The 19929-nt window shown below is 39.1% G+C and overlaps 1 protein-coding gene across 17 annotated transcripts in view; it reads left to right on the top strand.

The window, feature by feature from the left end:
• TCF4 (transcription factor 4) overlaps positions 1–19929 on the top strand; it is a 568596-nt gene that overhangs the window by 357507 nt on the left and 191160 nt on the right. For 13 of the 17 annotated variants that reach the window (XM_060236144.1, XM_060236145.1, XM_060236147.1 and 10 more), the window contains 2 exons: positions 8919–9048; positions 9194–9243. The exons of 2 other annotated variants lie outside the window; for them this stretch is intronic. In XM_060236144.1, coding sequence (XP_060092127.1) covers positions 8919–9048; positions 9194–9243 — 180 coding nt within the window. Of the gene's footprint in view, positions 1–7894; positions 8069–8918; positions 9049–9193; positions 9244–19929 lie in introns of those variants that run through there. 2 more of the 17 variants (XM_060236154.1, XM_060236140.1) reach the window with 2 other exon arrangements.

The raw sequence follows: 19929 nt of genomic DNA on the forward strand, positions 1-19929 counted from the left end.
TTGCCATAACCTGGCGGGCCGCATAAACGTCCTCAGCGGGCCGCAGTTTGAGGACCCCTGGTTTAGTTGATTGTTCAGTAGATATTTCATTGGTGTTTGTCACAGGCAAATTATTAATAATAATAATAATAATAATAATAATAATAAATTTTATTTATATCCCGCCCTCCCCGCCTAGGCAGGCTCAGGGCGGCTGACAACAGTTCGATAAAATTATACAATATAAAATATACAATATAAGGTAATTTAAAACAACATTTAAGTTATACATGGATTTAAACAACAATCTAAAACCAGTTCCAAATGTCTGGATCATTCCATTTTACAACATTCCATATTACAAGAATGCTCTCCAGAAGAGATTGATTCCCTTATGGAAGCCTCTATCCAAATGAACATTGTATTTACAAAAAACATGAGTGATGACATTCCAGAGTGTTGGCATCTGTGGTCATCTGTCCTCTTGTGTGGAACTTTTTAAACAACAACCAAGTGATGTCCAGGATTAATCCACGATTATTCCATAAAGGCAGCTAGCAGACAAATAATGGGACTACTTATCCATTATGCTCAATGTTCAAAGAGTGCAATTAAGGGAAATTAATTCATCGTTGATATTTTTTTTCCCTAATAGACAGATTTAATCTTGTAGCTGAACCATGAGATTTTGCAATTGAACAGAGGGAGGGAATGAAGAGAAGAATTAAAATAATTATCATTGACATTAATACACAATAGTATGTTCCAACATGATGCATTTTAAGATAATGTCAATAGGGGAGTGCCGTGGGAATAGTATATACCCATTTACTAAAATTTCATTGAAAAACTTGAAGAGTACATGGCTGTCTGGACAACTGATGCCTTTACATCAAGCAGGATAAAGAAAACAAAACAAGATCTTTTAAAGATATTGCAATTCCACTGCTGGAACAGAGTGGCATTTTGTACAGGTGTGGGAGACGGCTTCGTTCAGATGTAACGTATCTCCAAGGTGTCAAGGCAGCAGACATTTCAGCATCAGAATTCTAAATCCTTAATACATTTCAGTTCAAATTTAATATTTGTTGTATAGATCTATGAGGTTGAGGAATTCATGAAGATTGTGGGGTTGGAGCCTGGAGAGGGCAGATGAAGAAGAAGACTGCAGATTTATACCCCATTCTTCTCTCTAAATCAGAGACTCGGAGCGGCTTACAATCTCCTATAGCTTCTCCCCCCACAACAGACACCCTGTGAGGTGGGTGGGCCTGAGAGGGCTCTCACAGCGACTGCCCTTTCAAGGACAACTCCTGCAATAGCTATGGCTAACCCAAGGCCATTCCAGCATCTATAAGTAGAAGAGTGGGGAATCAAACCTGGTTCTCCTAGATAAGAGATTGCACACTTAACCGCTACACCAAACTGGCTCCAAATTGAGGGACCTCAGCAGGGTATAATCCCATGGAGTCCCCACATTTTCTCCAAACAAACTGATCTCTATCATCTGGAGATCAGTTTTAATTCCAAGAAATCTCCAGGCCCTGTTTGGATGCTGCTAACCCAAGTGATGTGGACACATTTGGAATACTGTGTATTGTTCTGGTCGCTTCCTCTAAAGAAAAAATCTGGTTGAGATTGAAAAGGTGCAGAAAGATTAAAAGTCTGTAGAGCCTTCCATATAAAGAAAGGCAAAAGACATAGGGAATTTTCATTTTAGCTAAAATATCACTTAGGGGAAACCATGGTAGAGGTTGGTTCATAAAAATACGCAAGAGGTAGAAAAAGTGAAGAGAAAGTAGTTTCTCTCTTTCTGTCTCCACAATTCTAAAACATGGAGACTGCAAATTAAATTTACAACAGCCTGATTAACAACAGTCCAAATAAAGGACTTTTTCATAGACTATGTAATGAACTTCTGGAACTCACAGTCATAGGATGTAGAAATTAGACATATCTGGAAGGTAGATCCATTGCTGATTTTTAGCCATGTTGGCTAAATAGAACTTCATGACAGCCTTTGAATACCAATGGCTGGGTTGGGGGGGGGGGTGGACAATGGGGGGGAGGGAGGACTTGACCTCTGTGAACTGCTTGTAGGCTTTTAGGGGGCATCTTGTTGGCCACTTTATGAAACAAGATTCTGGACTAGATGGATCCAGCCCAACAATTTGTGCTTTTCACGTTGGTATAGTTATGTGTATGGGGGAATAAGTTGGAGATTTACATCCCTTTTCTGTTATTTTTGCAACAGAAAGATCCCAAATTTGGGGAACACTGGGAGAAAAAATCGTGACTTGCTTTCTTCTTTGGAATCAGTGAAATCCTTTTTTAAGACAAGGTTTAAGTGGAGAGCCAGTTTGATATAGTGGTTAAGTGCATGAGCTCTTATCTGGGAGAACCGGGTTTGATTCCCCACTCCTTCACTTGCAGCTGCTGGAATGGCCTTGGGTCAGTCATAGCTCTCATAGGAGTTGTCCTTGAAAGGGCAGCTTCTGGGAAAGCACTCTCGGCCCCACCTACCTCACAGGATGTCTGTTGTGGGAGAAGAAGATAAAGGAGATTGTAAGCTGCTCTGAGTCTCTGATTCAGAGAGAAGGGCGGGGTATAAATCTGCAATTCTTCTATTATTCTTCTGAAAATGAGTAGCATGAACATCTCTATGTCAGACAATTAGAGAGGTTAGTTACTGTGTGTACTTGCAAACATGTGCAACATATTTCCAAGGATGTCTGTATTTAAAAAAATGGGACCAATCTTGCCTGCAAATAATAGTCTAGAGTATGTTTGATGACATAGCACATTATGGCAGAGGACTTTGTTTTCAGTGTTACAGAGTTTAACTCATTATCCACTTATGCTGCTCATCCTATAGGGACTGTTTCTGTCCAAATCACACACTTTCTATTTTCAGCTCCCCCCCCCCCCCGCTTCCCTAACTCTCCCATGGCCAGAAACTAATGTGGGCAAGAGCACTAGTGTGGTTCAGTTGCTAACTAGGTTTAGAAAGCTGTGAAAGACCGCCCTGTTCCTGAGAGCTAAAACTGACTGGGATGGAGTTCTGTAACAACCACTATATGGTTTTGAAGTAGGGGGAATATACATTTAAAATAAATAAAATGTATGAACATATGAAGCTGCCTTATCCAGAATCAGACCCTCGGTCCATCAAAGTCAGTATCGTCTTCTCAGACTGGCAGCGGCCCTCCAGGGTCTCAAGCTGAGGTTTTTCACACCTATTTGCCTGGACCCTTTTTTGGAGATACCAGGGATGTATACAGATTTTGGTGTTTGCTTAGTCTCTTAACCTATTTGTCTGGCCAAACCAATATCTGCTTTGTGTGTAATATTTATATGGGGGAAGCAGGAGGCTATATGGATTCCAGTAGGTAAGTAGTAGAAAAATACACTTTTGCTTTCTTTCCTGTAGTTTTTTTTTGTTTTTGTTTGTTTTTTTGCGCTGCAGGATAATTCGTTTGGCCAATTGTTGCTAAAAACTAGGCCAATCCACTCATTCACCATGTCTACCCATTTGGAGAAACAATAAGATATGATTGCCAAGTGATCCTCGCTGTGTTTCCCACTCTCCCTGCTCTACAGCGCATTACTCCCTTCCGGATGTACAGAGGAAAAAGAAGGGGGGGAAATGACGCGTGTTGCTTTGAAAGCTAAAAATGACAGCTGAAGCATTGGTTGTCAAACCTTTCACTCTCGGGCTGCCCCACATAACCCTCAGTGCCATGTAGCGGCACCATAGCAAAAGGATAGAGCGGGGCCTTCTTGCAGCTACATGACACAGGAGAAATTAACAAGGCAATCCACCTTCCACTGCCACACAGCCCCGCCTGACACTTCTTTAAGCCTTTAGGCCATTCGGCTTTCTTTGCTGCATAAAAGAGAGGAGCATATGGCCCAGAGTCACTATAGATCACATAGGTTTGTGATGGTAGTGTAGAACTGCAGCTGTTTGAGTGCAGGAATGCCCAAACATGTCTTCAACTTACAAACATTTGGCAAGTGTTCAGAAAAAAAAGAGTGTAATCTGGTTTCATCTAAGAATGTTTTCCCCCTCTGTTCTACATCCTTATGAAGTAATGTTTGATATCTGATCACAATTTAATAGGTGACAGAGAAAAAAAGAGAGGAGGCAGACCCAGAAAGACCACTTGGAGTGCCTTTTCCACTGCAATGTTTCCCCTAACCTGATTTTAAATATATATGTATCTATAATTATTATTGTTTTTACAGATTATACCATTCAAGGTCATCTACCTATTATGTGAATTAATTGCACATTCAGAAAGGCACCACTCATCCTGTTTTAATCTTAGTTATCTTTGTAATTGAGGTTAAAAATAATAGTTTTGAAAATCTATTTCATTATGTTTTAAAACCCATTTGTGTATGGACATTTGTATATACCAAATTAGAGTCGAACAGTAATTGAAAACAATCATTCTGATTTTGGGGAAGAAAAATAAGAGTTGCATTGTGTATGAGAGAAGCAGGTCCGCTATTATTAAATGTGTGTCTGTCCACTAAGTATTAATTCTTGGTTTCACCACTTGGACTGTCTAGGAAGATTTCAGCAGCCAATGTCTGGTTTTATGAAAAGGTGTCATGTGTGAAGAAAAAGCCAGGGTGAAGAAAGAGAAGAAGGGAGGGGAGATATCTTTTCAATTGTTAATTCTACTGTTGTTATCTTCCCTGAGCCCACTTGTGGGGAAGGCAGATTAAAAATCGAGGAAGGAAGGAAGGAAGGAAGGAAGGAAGGAAGGAAGGAAGGAAGGAAGGAAGGAAGGAAGGAAGGAAGGAAGGAAGGAAGGAAGGAAGGAAGGAAGGAAGGAGAATGTACATTAGAAGCACAGTTTTCATTCGGTATGTCAAGTAAATGGCCAGGCTTACAAAGAGGACCACATTGAGTTCTGCTATTGAATATTTTATCATGACTTTTTTGTAGAAAAAGCCCAGCATGAACTAATTTGCATATTAGGCCACACCCCCTGACATCACCAATGTTTTACACAGGGTTTTTTTCTAGAAAAAGTCCATCAGGAAATTATTTGCATAGTAGGCCACACCCCCTGGTGCCAAGCCAGCCGGAACTGCGTTCCTTCGTGTTCCTGCTTTAAAAAAAGGGCCCATTTCTCTTAAAAGGGGAGGTCAAGGTAGATACTGTAATGTATAATGCAAATAGCGTGTAGGGGGATTGTGTGTGCAGTTTTGCTTAATTTTTTTTTTAAAAAAATGTAGCACCTCCAGTCAGTAGATGATGGTGTACCATTTTCTGATCTTCCTACGTCATTGTCTTCTTACAATCCATGTAAGGCTCTGGAAGGTTAGTCACACACTCTATAGTGCATGCTTTTGGAGAGACTTTCAATCATTTATGCAGAATATTTCTTTCTCCAAGTATTGCAACTGGGGGCAACAGCGTCTGGGTGGCAAAAGAAATGTTATAGCTTGTGTGTTTCTTGGTAACTTACAGTAATTATTAATAAAGTGTGTTTTTCCAGCAAATATTAGAATTATCCTCGGATACAGAGAACCACACAACTAATCCCTTGTGCCTATATTTTTTTTAATGCCATGCCCACCGATGTGTGTGAAAAAAGTTCTCTTGAAATAGAAAGGCAAGCTTAAAATTACCTCTAAAGAATTACACTGGTTATCTCCATAAAAGAGAGAAACTGGTAATTACCCCTTAAAATAATAACATGTAAAAAGGTAAAGGTGTAGTCCCCTATGCAAGCACTACGTTATTACCAATCCATGGGTGTGACGCCACATCAGGACTTTTTCTTGGCAGACTTCTACAGGGTGTCGAACGTTGTTAATTGTATTAATCTTACAGCGTTCTCGGATAGCAGGAGGGAAGGGTAAAGCTTCTAAATGTTACCTTCCAAGTCAATCAGTAAGAAAGGTATTGGATATAACTTCCCCCTTTTGAGGCTACGAAAGACCCAACCTTATGCCACGGCCTCATGATTTCACAGTCTCTCCTTCCCACAGCTACAAGATGTTAACAGTGACTGAACAATAGTCAGTGCCCGTTGTTCTATTTACCTCAGAATGAGTAGATATATATTTATCTTAGTTCTCCCCAGTGGAGTACTTAGAGAAGTCCCCATAAGAGCACATAAATGCATGTTTTGTTACCTCAGAAGAATGACTTTGCTGTTCCAATAAAAAACAAAACAAAAAAAAACAAAGGTTTAAATAAAGACAAAATTAGAAGTGCTTATGTGACAGTCTGACAGGGAGAGCAGTAGTGTATTTTCTGTGAGCACTACTGCTGTATGGATATGCAAATACTACCGATAATTTGCAAGCATTCCAGATTAATTAATTAATTTTTTTGAAATATTTATATCCCACCTTGTGGCTCAAGGGGGGATATAGTTAAAACATTACAATTCAAAACCAGTAGCGTTAAGCCTCAGATACACACATGCCCCATCCCCAAATGTGTATTCATGTACAGCAACATGCTTGTTTGCTGCTTGAATGAAAAATAAATATTGCAGTAACTCTGCGAGGCTTGTGTAGTTTTCTGTGAGGTTTCTCCTACTTCCCTTATTCCTTTGAACTGTTCCATTAGCATTTTTTTTTTTTGCTAGACCTATCTAGGATTGCCATCTTATTTTTTTTCCCTTAGCATCTATGGGGTTTACTTTTGAGTAAATGTGGCTCAGAGTAAATTTAAAAAGTTTTGCTTATTCCTGTTGTAGCTGTGAGCATTTACTCCACTACTTATTCTTTATTTAACAGGGACAGAAGAACAATGTGAAAACTTGATTCTCTGAATACTTTGAGAGAGTTTTAATGTGTCTTCTGTCACCTTAAAGACTAAGAAATATGCTGCGGAATGGGCTTCTGTGAGCCAGAGTCCGATGGATGGATGGATGGATGGATGGATGGATGGATGGATGGATGGATGGATGGATGGATGGATGGATGGGTGGGTGGGTGGGTGGGTGGGTGAATGGATGGATAGATAGATAGATAGATAGATAGATAGATAGATAGATAGATAGATAGATAGATAGATAGATAGATGTTAACTGAAGCCAATGTAATCAGGGGCAATACAGCCATCTGGGGCATTTAGTGAGGATTCTATTCAGCCACTTTGTTTGAAAAATTCCATTTTAAAAAAAAGTCACTATGCAAGTTTTATAATACAAATTCTTTTATTCTGCATTGATTTAAGTTTCATGAGAGTTGCTTGATATACAGGCTTAACTTGGAGGGGTGGTATCAGTTCTTGACATAACACATCATTGCTCATAACCTTTTCTTGTTGAAAGTATAAAAAACTAGTCAGTGCCGGAACGTATTGAACAGCTGTTAGTTATGACTTGAACAAGTTGTGATTTTAACATTCTTACATATGTGTGAAGTGTTCTCCTTTGTGATGGTGAACAAAGTTGGAAACCAAACAATATAATGTAAAATGTCCTGATGACCCTCTAGCAATTTACCAGTTGCACATTTAGTAAAAGAAATAAAATACATATTCCCAGGAAGAAAAGTTATCCTTAGATTTCATTTAATTTTATTGGTGCAGAGTATTTTCCAGCTCATGGGTCATATTTGACCAACTGCTTTAAGAGGAAGACATGGCACTTTGTTGAGCTATTTAAGAATCAAAAAGACTGTCTTAATTTAAAACAAGGAGCCTTTGTTTTAGTTGGTGACTGCCTTGTGAGATTTTTCAGTTCTCAGCGGGTTAACCAGGGAACAGGGGCAGAGTCATAATTGGCCTATTTAGAGTGTTTTGCATGTGAATAGTGTGTTAGTGAAGCATTACTAAGTCTGTTGTGAGTGACATGGTGATTAGAATTTAGATTAGGGAAAACACATTCTGTACTTTATCAAGTACAGTAATTAGTTCAGTCAGTAAAAGTTGATTACAAGTAACGATAAAGTTAGATTTTTGGTACTTAATTTTAAAATTTCTTTATTAAATGGAAAATTTGTTCATCATATAAATGGTAGTATCTGCACCTGTTTTATTGCATATCAGAAAAATTAAAAGAACAATGTGTTCAATGCAGAGTGTAATCAGGGGAGTTATATATTATGGGTAAGTTTCAATGTAGTTTATAGAAATAGATTTTTTAGAAAATGCTGTAGTCTTTACTGTTTCCTTGTTATTGTGCTCAGATACCATTTCTTCCGGTTTCATAGTAGCTATTGTCCATTCGTGAGTAAGTACATTTTGTATTTATGAATGTTCACCTTCTTACTTAATAATATAGATGTGATGGTCAGAAAGTACTTTGCAAAATCATTTCCGATTCCACTGGTCTTTTTGTGTTTTATCCTAGCCCCCAATGAAATAATTTGCAAGCATGAGTTTATTTCGGTAATACATACTTCTTTATTTTCACATTTTAATCATGAATCATGTACCTGATGGATCCATTTTATATTGTGAATGTGACTATTTGCTACTTTCCATACATATATATCTATATCACGCTTTTATTACTGTATGGCAATTGTTTTAAAGCACTGGACAGTAATACTAGCATCAGGGAAGACTTTTGTATTGCTAAATGTAATGCTTTAAATTATCCCGAATAAGAAAAAAAAATTGGTTGATATCTCTTTTGAAAAGTTTGAATATTGCCAGGCAAAAAATTGAATATGTATATATAACTGTTCTTTTATATAAACACACACAGATATTCTTTTAAGTTTCAGAATGATGTTAGGCACTCCTCCTCCCTGAAAATAAAATTAACTTTTGTCAGACTTATTTGGTAAAATATGAGATAAAGTTTGAAAAATGTATTTTTGATACAGCTTTTTCTTTTTTTTTTAATTGCCTGGCACAGAGAGACTTTTATACATTATTTGAGTCAGAATTTTTAAAAAGCTAGTGAAGAAATGTTCAATGTAACAATACTTATTTTTCAAAAATCTTTTAGCAAAGTCTCCTCGGAGGTGACATGGAAATGGGCAATCCTGGAGCTCTCTCACCCACCAAACCTGGCTCTCAGTACTATCAGTATTCTAGCAATAACCCGCGAAGGAGGCCTCTACACAGTACCTCTGTGGGTGAGTTACTTTGGGTTACTTTTCCTCCACATGTCAAAAAGGAAACTTCCCTGGATTTGAAATTGTAGAACAAAGCTAAATGTAGACCTGGAAATGACACAGTGTGTGAGCGTACATCTTACAGCCACATTGTATCTTCTTTCAGAAGTACAGACAAAGAAAGTTCGAAAGGTTCCCCCAGGTTTACCATCTTCAGTAAGTATCCGCTGTCTACCTTTCTATATTTGCAGTTCCGTTTATTTCACTTGCTAAAAGTGATGGAGCTGGGTGTGTTCTACAAATTCCGGAACGTTTATTTGTAATGTCTGGAGGCAAGATGAGGACTCTGTATAAATGATGTCTTGTGATCAAAGGGATGAGAAACTGGTGACGAGTTTTGCTCTCTTTCTCTCTCTTTTTTTAAGTGCCACTGTAAAGAGAACTCTGGAAAAGTGCCTTTAGATTGGATAGTTTTACCAGTATACAGTTCCAGATAGAATACGCATTAGTTTCACGTGCTGGTTAGCTTCTTTGTCAGTATTATGATGATTTATGGATTTGCATGTTAAAAGAGATTTGTGGAGAGGATTTATAAAACATTTACATGGGTCTGTGCCCAGAATAGAGGAAGGACGTCTTCATTTTCTGCTGAAGTTTCTGAATTAGAGCTGTAGAAGTATCTGCACAAATAGCTGCTCCAGTGTGTGGGATTCCAGGTGTCAACCAGTTGAATCCAGGTGTTATCTGTGGTATTATTGGCAACAGTAAAGATGAAGCCATAGCCAATTCATACCCTTATAGTTCTCCCCTCTCCTTTCCCCATCTTTTTAGAAAACAGTCTGTGTGTATTCCTTCTGTCTTTAAGAATTGTAGGTGATATCCCAATTTATTACATGTATATACTATTTCTGCAATGGCGACCAGATGAGGAATCTTCACTTTTGTGCTACAAATAATGCCGCTACATGTTTCTTTTCTTTTGCATCTTACATTGTTTCTTCATCTTACATTGTTTATCTAAAAAAGCAGTGCAATATATCTTTTAAGCCAGCTTTTTTTATTGGTTAAGCTGCAACATTTAACATCTAGCCTTTTTGGTTTTTACTGTGCTAGTATCAAGAGATACAGTCCATAATCCACCTCGATTAAAGCAGTCCCAAAGATGTTTATGGGAATTATACTAGAATATATGATCAACAGTATTGATCTGTAAAGGACACCAAAATTGTTATATTACGTCAGTGGTACTTGGGAATCACTATTTTTCTGTTTTCTTATCAGTAAATAAAGTAAATGGGAAAAGCGCCCAGTTTAATAAGATTAGATATTTGGATTTTTTTTTTTTGTTATACCATCTGATGTTTTCAAAATATGGTAGTCCTTATAAAGAATAACATTCTCCGTTGCAATAAAAGCGAATAGTTTGAAAACTGAAATGAATTTACTCTGTTAATGGGACATTTATAATGTAGAAGACCTTTTGCTTACTGCTGAAGATAGTTAAGAACTGAAAATAAAGTTTAAAACAAAATAAGGATTAATCATTTTTAGCTATCAAAGAAAAATCAGTGCAGATGTAAGATCAGATGACAAGTACATTTTTTCTCAAGCAAATCATTTCAGGCATTGTTATAGACAGAGAATCTGTGTATGAGTGTAGTTGAACTAAGCAACAGACTTAGTTTACTTGAAACTTCTAATAGCTTTTATGACAACTACAAATGAAATATATTTTGCAGCTGTTTAGATTTTGAATCAGCCTAGCCTGTTATATGAATAATATCAAACACTGTATATTGTACACTTGTATGTTCTGGAATAGCGTAATTACTTTTGCATGAAAAAGTTAATACTCTTGGGTGCTCCAAAGATGCAGTGGCATGTTTTCCATCTTCAATTAAAAGCAAAGCACAATGAAGATTTGCTTTCCTGACAGTTTGATAGATAAAACCCATGCCTGTATATTTCCAATGCCTATTTTCTCCTATTCCCATCCGCTTAGTTCACAGAACTGGTCCTGATTTGAAACTATTTTCATTTGGAAAAATAACCAGTGCTTGGCAGACAATGAAATTACTTTGGCTGTATAGGATTACCATGGTGACCCTCAGTGTTTAGTCTAATCATACAGCTGTATATCTCTGTATTTCAGAGCTTGAGATGTTTGCAGATGGCAGTGAAGGGAAGTACTCCGAAGTTTTGTTGATTTTAAGCTTTTCGTGCAAGACATTTCAAGCTTTGGGTAGCTTCTCGGAAGTGAATCAGTGAAGTGATTTCTCTTTTTAAGGGTTCTTGATTTTTAGTCAAATTTGCTCTTGTTTAAATTTCATATTCTTTCCAGTTGCTGGTGTACAGTGAAACCTAGTCAGTGTTTGAAACTTAGCAAGAAGAAGAAAATCAAACCTTCCCCCCCCCCACTCCCTAAAGGTTTTCTAATTTATATGTGGCCTGATGATATAGTGAGAAGTGTAATTCAGCATATAATTAGAGATCCTAGGTTCATAAGCATGTTTCAGTAAACAATTATTCAGCTGTGTGCTACATCCCTAAGTTTGCCGTGAGAAATGTATTTTTTTTAAAAAAATATATATATATTAATGGAGTTAATTTTAAAATGTCTTTAAAAATAGTGCCTTGAAAGGGCAAATATATATTTAAATCATGTAATATGTCAGATCATAGTGAATGATGCTATTATGTTGGGTAAACAGTACTCATTTATAAATAGACTATATATTGAGTCCGCTTGCGGAGAGGGCGGGATATAAATTGAACATGATAAATAAATAAATAATAAATACTGTACTTAGCTGAGAATGGAAATATTATTTGCTTTCGGTTAAAATATGGGTATTTAAATACTCACTGACTATTCATACAGTCACCTATAAAGGTCTTAAAGAGTTATATTAGTGCACAGATGTCTGTAAGAAATATTCATAAATGTATATAGACTGACTGGTAAAATGGCTTGATTTTCTGTAGGGTTGTTTGTTTTCTTATTTAGAAAAAGACCTCTGGGAATTAATTCCAGTGGCGACTAACTGTGCAATTACTCTCCTCTTAAGTCCATTGAAGTCAGCAAGCTTAGAATGGAGTAACTCTGTCTACGGTTGTTCTTTTAGTTGGCTATGTTATGAGCGGGTAGCTTCTTCCTATGAAAAGAAGCAGCATTTTGGTACATTATCCCTATTCGCAAAATGTTTTCAAATGTGATTACTCAGAGCTTCAGTAGAATAGTTAGTGTGTGTTAATGTGTGTCCGCTAGGTGTGAGGCCTACTCAATCTTATGGCTGATTCTGATGTTATGATTCCCCCCCTCCCCCCGCCCCATGTTTTTAAAACTTGGAAATGTGTGGGTGGGTGGAAAATGACTACAGTAGTTAGCATCTGTAATAAATATATCCTGATAGCTCTGGGACTGATACCCACATCTGTTGGATCAACATTGAGAAAAAAAATCCCGGAAGCATTTGTCTGATGTCTGGAACACTGGACGATTTGCATCTTCAACCATTTTGCTGCTGCTGCTCTACACCCCATTCCATATGTGACACAAGCTGGAAAGTGCGCTCTCAGAATCGTATCTTAGTTTCTTAGTCTTAGTCTCCTGTGGATACAAAAAGGAATTGCTTCATTTCAGTTATGCAGTCTCTGTGCATTCAGACTAGCTTCTGTGCTCATTCGAGTATAGTTATAACCAGGGCTTTTTTTGTAGCAGGAACTCCTTTGCATATTAGGCCACACCCCCTGATGTAGCCAATCTTCCTGGAGCTTACAGGGCTGTTAGTACAGGGCTGACTGCAAGCTCCTGGAGGATTGGCTACATTAGGGGGTGTGTGGCCTAATATGCAAAGGAGTTCCAGCTATTAAAAAAAAAGCCCTGGTTATAACATTGCAGAGGCAGTTTTCTTTTTGGTTATCTACTGCATGTGAATGGTGGAAACATTTGGGAATGGCCGATCACATGATTCTTTCCCGTATGAGGTCCCTCTCTCTTGGCCAGATGCCAGTAGCTGTGTTGAACTCTGCAATAGGGAAGTGGCTTCCGTACAACTGTGTGAGATATATACATGAGGGCGAGGATGCCTCTATCAGATATCTTCCAGAAACACTTAAGTAACATCAAAGATTTTCCAAGGAAGTAGATTTACTTTAATAATAGTATATCAGAGTAATGTTTCATATTGACATACTCAAATGAGGGATATTGGCTGTTTATCTCATTACATACACTTAACCCATTTTCATTTTATGTATTCTTTTTTTCTACTGGCAAACTAGAATGATGTTTATAATGTATAGATTGATGTTGAGAAGTAAATTAGGTGGACAACAACAAGGAAATACATGTCCTTTTGTAATTTACCTAGACTTGCAGAAACACCAATTGGCAGGCAACTTTTATTACCTTTTATGGCTGTCCAGACCAAATGGCCTTCTAAATTGTCACACTGTCCCACCATGTATCATGTTCCACCAGCTCTGTATGAGTTTGCCCTCTTAATCAACAAACTGCATGTATTTCAGCCCTCTGTACCTGATCCCCTCGTCTGAAGAAGTGTGCTTTTAGCACACGAAAGCTAACGTTCTGAATAAAACTTTGTTGGTTTTAAAGGTACACTTGACTCCCGCTTTGCTCATCTTGGAATCTTGTTCAGGAGGAAACTACAGTTGTATTTAGTTTTGAGAACATTTCAGTTTTTGTTTTCCTTTGTAAGCTGTTTCATCACCTAAATGAACAGTTAACACACTGTAGCAAACCAAGGACCCTTATTTTGAAGTAATTCCCCCCCCATAGACCACTAACACACACACACACACACACACAGTTATAATCGGCACTAGAGAACTGAGTTGAGAAGTTGTTTACTTTCAATTTTTATGTTCAGCTGATCTCCAGGAAATCCAAGTAGAGACTGAAAGTTGTCAGTTACCAGCATGATGATGAGTTTCAGGGAGGAGGAAGAACAAATCTGCAGTTTCAGCCTGAAAGGGGGTGGGGGAGTTGTTTTGTAGTCCACCTCCTTAACAACCCTGGATGTAATTGGAGACAGTGGATGATAACTTAGGAGGTACACCAGTCAAGTCAGACAAGGACGATAAGCTACCAGAGAAATGCATGGGAAGGGGGGGGGTGTTAGTAGGAGGACAACAAAGTGAATATTCTGTTCTTTTGACTCTCTGAAGGGCACAATCTCCTGTATTGCAGTCTCCAGTATTGAGTGGACAAAGGGTGCCATATCAAGAAGGAATGAAAGGACCTAGAGGTCGTCAGTGATAGGCAGAGTGACAAGAGAGCTGTGAAATACAAGCTGTAAAGATTAGGGGTTTGCAACCCAACTGCCGCAGTTGTCTGTCATAGTATGACAAGACTCACTGCATGGACCCCCGGTGATCTGCAAACCCAAGTCTCAGAATGACTGACCTGAACTATTGGTCATCTCGTGATTCTGATCTTGCCAGTTACATTCGTTTCAGTGGGGCAGCACTTAGAGGATCCAAAGTCGTAAGTTCTAAGGGATGTTTCTTACTTGATTAATGCTGTCCTGAATAATGCAAAGTAATTGAATTGAAAAGTATCCCTGAAGCTAACACCAGGTAGTAGGCAAGTTTATATAGTAGATGCTGAACATTATCAGTTCCTTTCAAAATTACCAGAAAAGTATAGGAACCAGTCCCACAACATCTATCTCACTATTCGGTTAAAGTATGGATTAGGCCAAAATCATTTCATTAATTCATTCATTCGTTTATGGAATTTATATCCCGGCTTTATGCCGTCACAAAGGCCAACAAGGTGGCTAATAGATTATAACATATGTAATAAAAACACCATTAAAGCATCATGCCTTGTTCAAACTTGTGATAACTGGCCCGGAGAGAGTCATGGTAGATAACTCACTGAAAATGTCCGAATCAGGGTGCCACTGCAGTAAAAAAAAAGACAAATGACAAATGCTATGCTGGGGGCTCTTAGGAAGGGAACCGAAAACAAATAAGCAGTGTATTGGGATTGGATAAACATATGGGGCAGAGATCCATCAATGGCAATTAGCCGCAATGTATAAATGGAACAGGGCTCCCGTGGCACTGAGTGGTAAGCTGCAGAACTGCAGCCCAAGATCTGCTCAGGACCTGAGTTTGATCCCGGCGGAAGCTGGGTTCAGGTAACCAGCTCGAGGTTGACTCAGCCTTCCATCCTTCCAAGGTCAGTAAAATGAGTCCCCAGCTTACTGAGGGTAAAGTGTAGATGACCGGGAAAGGCAGTGGCGATCCACCCTGTAAAAAGTTTGCCAAGAAAACATCATGATGTGACGTCACCCCAGAGTCGGAAACGACTGGTGCTTGCACAGGGGAATTTCTTTACCTTTATAGGGTAACAATATTGAAATATATTGGCTATGCTGTAGAAGAGTCTGCCATTCAGGGTGAAGATGCATGGACTTGGGGGCTCTCTCTCCTGAGGTTTCTCGCAGCAAGTCCCCTTGAACAAATTGCTTTTAAGATGTCTTTTGGCTATTCAGCAGTAAGGGAAGCAACCTAAATGCATATGTGATCTCCTATGCACATATCCCTGGCTGTTCTGGATCACAGCTGTTTCTGTTATGTTTACTAGGCGTTGTGGACCCTAAGTATGTGTGAAAACTAATTTTGTCCTTCATATGCAGGCCACACATTCCCAAAGTTAATATCTATTTATTGCAGTGAATAGTGTTGTAATTCCTCCCCCCCCCCTTACAGACTCTCAATTTATATGGGGACTGTGGAATTCTCTACCCCTGTGATAAGATTATTTGATGCAGTAAGGCTTCTTTTGAACTAATAAAAAATAAAAGCAAAGAGATGAAAACTTTGGCAGAGTACACAGGCAGGGTGTCTGATTTTTGGCAGCTTCTTTAGCTGTTAATCTGTCCTAAATAGGGGCTAAATTTAGAATGAAAGGTGTGTTTTTGACTTCTTCAAAGCATCAAGCTTGTTTGATTTTTCTTTCCCTTGAAATTTTGGAGAGCTGATCTGGAACAGTTAACAACATGCAGAAGTTTCCCCGCACACACCACACCCAAATGTCTTTTCATTTTCTGCTCCAGAAAAAATCTAATAAAGGTCTTTGTGGTCTGGCTGCATTGTTCTTATATGAAAAGAATGTCCAGGTGCAGAGATAATATCTCAGAATTTAAATGGTACAGAAGACCATAACTGTGTTTTAATTAATACGGCCCTTAATGTTAAAAGATTTGTTGCTGAAGTCATGGAATGTCTGTAGTGGAATAATGCAAACAAATGAATGAAACAACCAGAAATAATAGCACATTGTGGGAAATATGTGCATAGCTCTTTGAACTTAAACGTTCTTCTGTTAAATAAAATTGTAAGTGAAGATATTTAGAATGTGCAGGTGGAAGATGCGTTTTTATAGAGTTTTGAAAAACTGTGTACATTTTCTGCTGTCCCGTGATAGCGATAGGGCCACCGACAATTTTATTTGAAATGCACAAGACAATAGTTATGTTCTAACTGGAAAGCTACGTTGTGTTGTTTATTTCAAGTTCCTTTTGTCAATACGCAGAAAATTTTATAACGTGTCTGTCCAGTCATAATACAGATTTTGCTTTTCGCCTTTTTTTAAAAAATGTAAGAGATCAGTTATAGTTCACAATCTGTCAAATTGGGAATACTTCTAGGTGTTTATAAGAAACAATAAGACAATTCCCATTACCTCCAGCAACTCCTGAAGAAGTATTTAACTTGTAATTTTGAAATCGGTGTTTGTCAGTAATAATCAGTATCAATAAAAATCAGTAATATGAGCCCCAAAGAGCACTGAGGTCAGCAGGGAAGAACACACTGACTATCCCTGGGCCAAAGGAGGCAAAATTACAGAGTACACGGGCACGGGCCTTCTCTGTTATAGCCCCGTGCCTTTGGAATCAACTTCCGGAGGAGGTACGGGCCCTGCGGAATTTGGACCAATTCCGCAGGGCCTGTAAGACCATCCATTTCAAACAGGCTTTTGTAGACGTTGATAGGATGGCTGTTTAATCCACCAACGATTTATCTAGTGACCCCTGCCATAATATAAGTGTTCAGAATAACATCAGGAAGATCACCGCCGTTTAAACTATGGAATGACCCAGACATTTGGAACTGGTTTTAGATTGTTGTTTTAAATTAATGTATAATTTAAATGTTGTTTTAAATCACCTTATATTGTATATTGTATAATTTTATTGAACTGTTGTTAGCCGCCCTGAGCCTGCCTAGGCGGGGAGGGTGGGATATAAATGAAATTTATTATTATTATTATTATTATTATTATTATAAATAAACACAAATTTATCAATAATAAAGAGCCCCATGGTAAGCTGCAGTACTACAGTCCAAGCTCTGCTCATGACCTGAGTTTGATCCTGGCAGAAGCTGGGTTCAAGTAGCCACTTCAAGGTTGACTCAGCCTTTCATCCTTCCAAGGTTGGTAAAATGAGTACCCAGCTTGCTGGGGATAAAGTGTAGATGACTGGGGAAGGCAATGGCAAACCACCCCGTAAAAAAGCATTGTGATGCGACGTCATCCCAAAGTCGGAAATGATTGATGCTTGTAACTTTACCTTTATCAGTAATTCATATTTATTTGTACACACGGCCATATTATGCTGTCTTTGAAAACCATCCATTACCATGACAATGTCTTGAAGTATAACTCTTTATACTCTTTTTGAAGTATAACTCTTTAGGACAGAACAAAATGCAAGCCCAGTGGCACCATTAAGACCAACAAAGTTTTATTTAAAAGCTTTAGGTCAGAATGAGAGCTATCATTTATATGAATGAAAAGGAAGACAATTTATATGAATGAAAATGTGACAAGGATGAATTAACCTTTCCACTACTCTCCTTCATTGGTTTCTGAAGCGAGAAGCACATTTTCCCTTTGGACCTCATTTGCTTTCAGATGGACACTACAGAACAGTGAATGCAACAAGTCCGCACAAAGGATTTTTGCCGCCTCCCTGTTCTCACAGTAGCCCTCTGTGCTCCGTGAAACAGTGTGCTCAGGTTTGAGGGATCCTTGTGGATGATGTGGAATACATTGTGGGTGACTGTTGCAAAAAAAGGGAATTGCAAAAACTCTACCAATGAACTGCGCCTCTTGCATGAATTCCTCAGTTGGTGGACAATTTGTATAATTTCTCCTTTCGTCAGTAACCCCCTTGTGCCCCAATTCAGGGAACATCCCTTGATTTTAAAATTAAGGGATTTTTTTTGCAGGGGCACAGGAGCTGACATGGGAACAGGGAGGCAGCAAAAATTTGCTCTACAGCAGGACTGGCCAGCGGTAGCTCTCCAGATGTTTTTTGCCTACAACTTCCATCAGCCCCAGCCGTTGGCCATGCTGGCTGGGGCTGATGGGAGTTGTAGGCAAAAAACATCTGGAGAGCTGCTGACCACCCCTGCTCTACAGTGTCACTCTATCTGCAGTTTTGTAGGATTCAACCCAGTGTCTCATATTGATGCCTGAGAGCCACTGACTTATATTGACGAAAGGAAGTAGATCTCAGATTGTGTCTCCTACCCTCAGGTGACCTCTTTCCATCATACATTTTGCCTTGCCTTTCAAATATATCCCAGATTTCAGCCTTTTTACTTTGCCTGATAGAAAGCTACAAGAGTATGTCATAGGGATCTATGTATAGTTACAGAGGAATCATGAAGCACTCCATAGGGATCTGTTGAGGCTGGGCAAATGCGTGTGACGTGGCAGATGAAGTTTAGCATGGGCAAGTGCAAAGTAATGCACATTGGAGTAAAAAATCCTTACCATAAATACACATTTTCCTGCTGGGGGGGAGGAAAGACAGTGGGAGGGCTTCTGTAGTGTTGCCCCACTGGTGGATCTCCTGATGGCACCTGGTTTTTGACCACTGTGTTACACAGAGTGTTGGACTGGATGGACCATTTGCCTGGTCCAACATGGCTTCTTTTATATTCTTGTATCCCTGCTAATTTTGTTCTCTGGGTATGTTGCATTATGACGAAAAGATGGAAAATCAGCAACTGGAATACGGATGTAACGGACTGCACTTTTAAGAAGCTTAGAAGTGCTGTACAAACAGATGAAGGACTGTAAAGGGTTAATTCTTCACAGAAACAAAGAGCTTTGAGTGGCAGGCTGCTCCAAGCAGTCTGTTTGGTTAGCATCAACTGAGCAGAGAGAGACTTCAGAGCTGAATGCTGAGGAGGAGAATTCATTTGGAATTCGGCCCTGACTGAGAGCAGTTTAACATAGACCTGAGAACTGGGGATAGTTGGCAAGGGCGGGTGGGTGGTTAGATGCTGACTCCCATTTGAACCAAAGAAAGGGGATATATCTTAGAGTGAGAGGAGAATTTCCCTATCCAGTCAAGTAGGGAGTTAGCTCTGAAGCGTAGAGGGATTCCTGGTCTGCTGTGGTTAGAAACTGCCTTTAATTTTGGTGTAGTGGTTAAGTGTGCGGACTCTTATCTGGGAGAACTGGGTTTGATTTCCCACTCCTCCACTTGCACCTGCTGGAATGGCCTTGGGTCAGCCACAGCTCTGGCAGAGGTTGTCCTTGAAAGGGCAGCTGCTGTGAGAGCCCTCTCAGCCCCACCCACCTCACAGGGTGTCTGTTGTGGGGGAGGGAGATAAAGGAGATTGTGAGCCGCTCTGAGACTCTTCGGAGTGGAGGGCGGGATATAAATCCAATATCTTCATCTACCTCACAGGGTGTCTGTTGTGGGGGAGGAAGGTAAAGGAGATTGTGAGCCACTCTGAGACTCTTCGGAGTGGAGGGCGGGATATAAACCCAATATCTTGTTCTTCTTAAAGACTGTTAAGTCAGTTGTTGAGCAGCTTTAGGTAATAGGACTGTCGTGTACTTTG

The sequence above is a fragment of the Heteronotia binoei genome, chromosome 4 (genome assembly GCF_032191835.1).
Source record: "Heteronotia binoei isolate CCM8104 ecotype False Entrance Well chromosome 4, APGP_CSIRO_Hbin_v1, whole genome shotgun sequence".
NCBI lineage: Eukaryota > Metazoa > Chordata > Lepidosauria > Squamata > Gekkonidae > Heteronotia > Heteronotia binoei.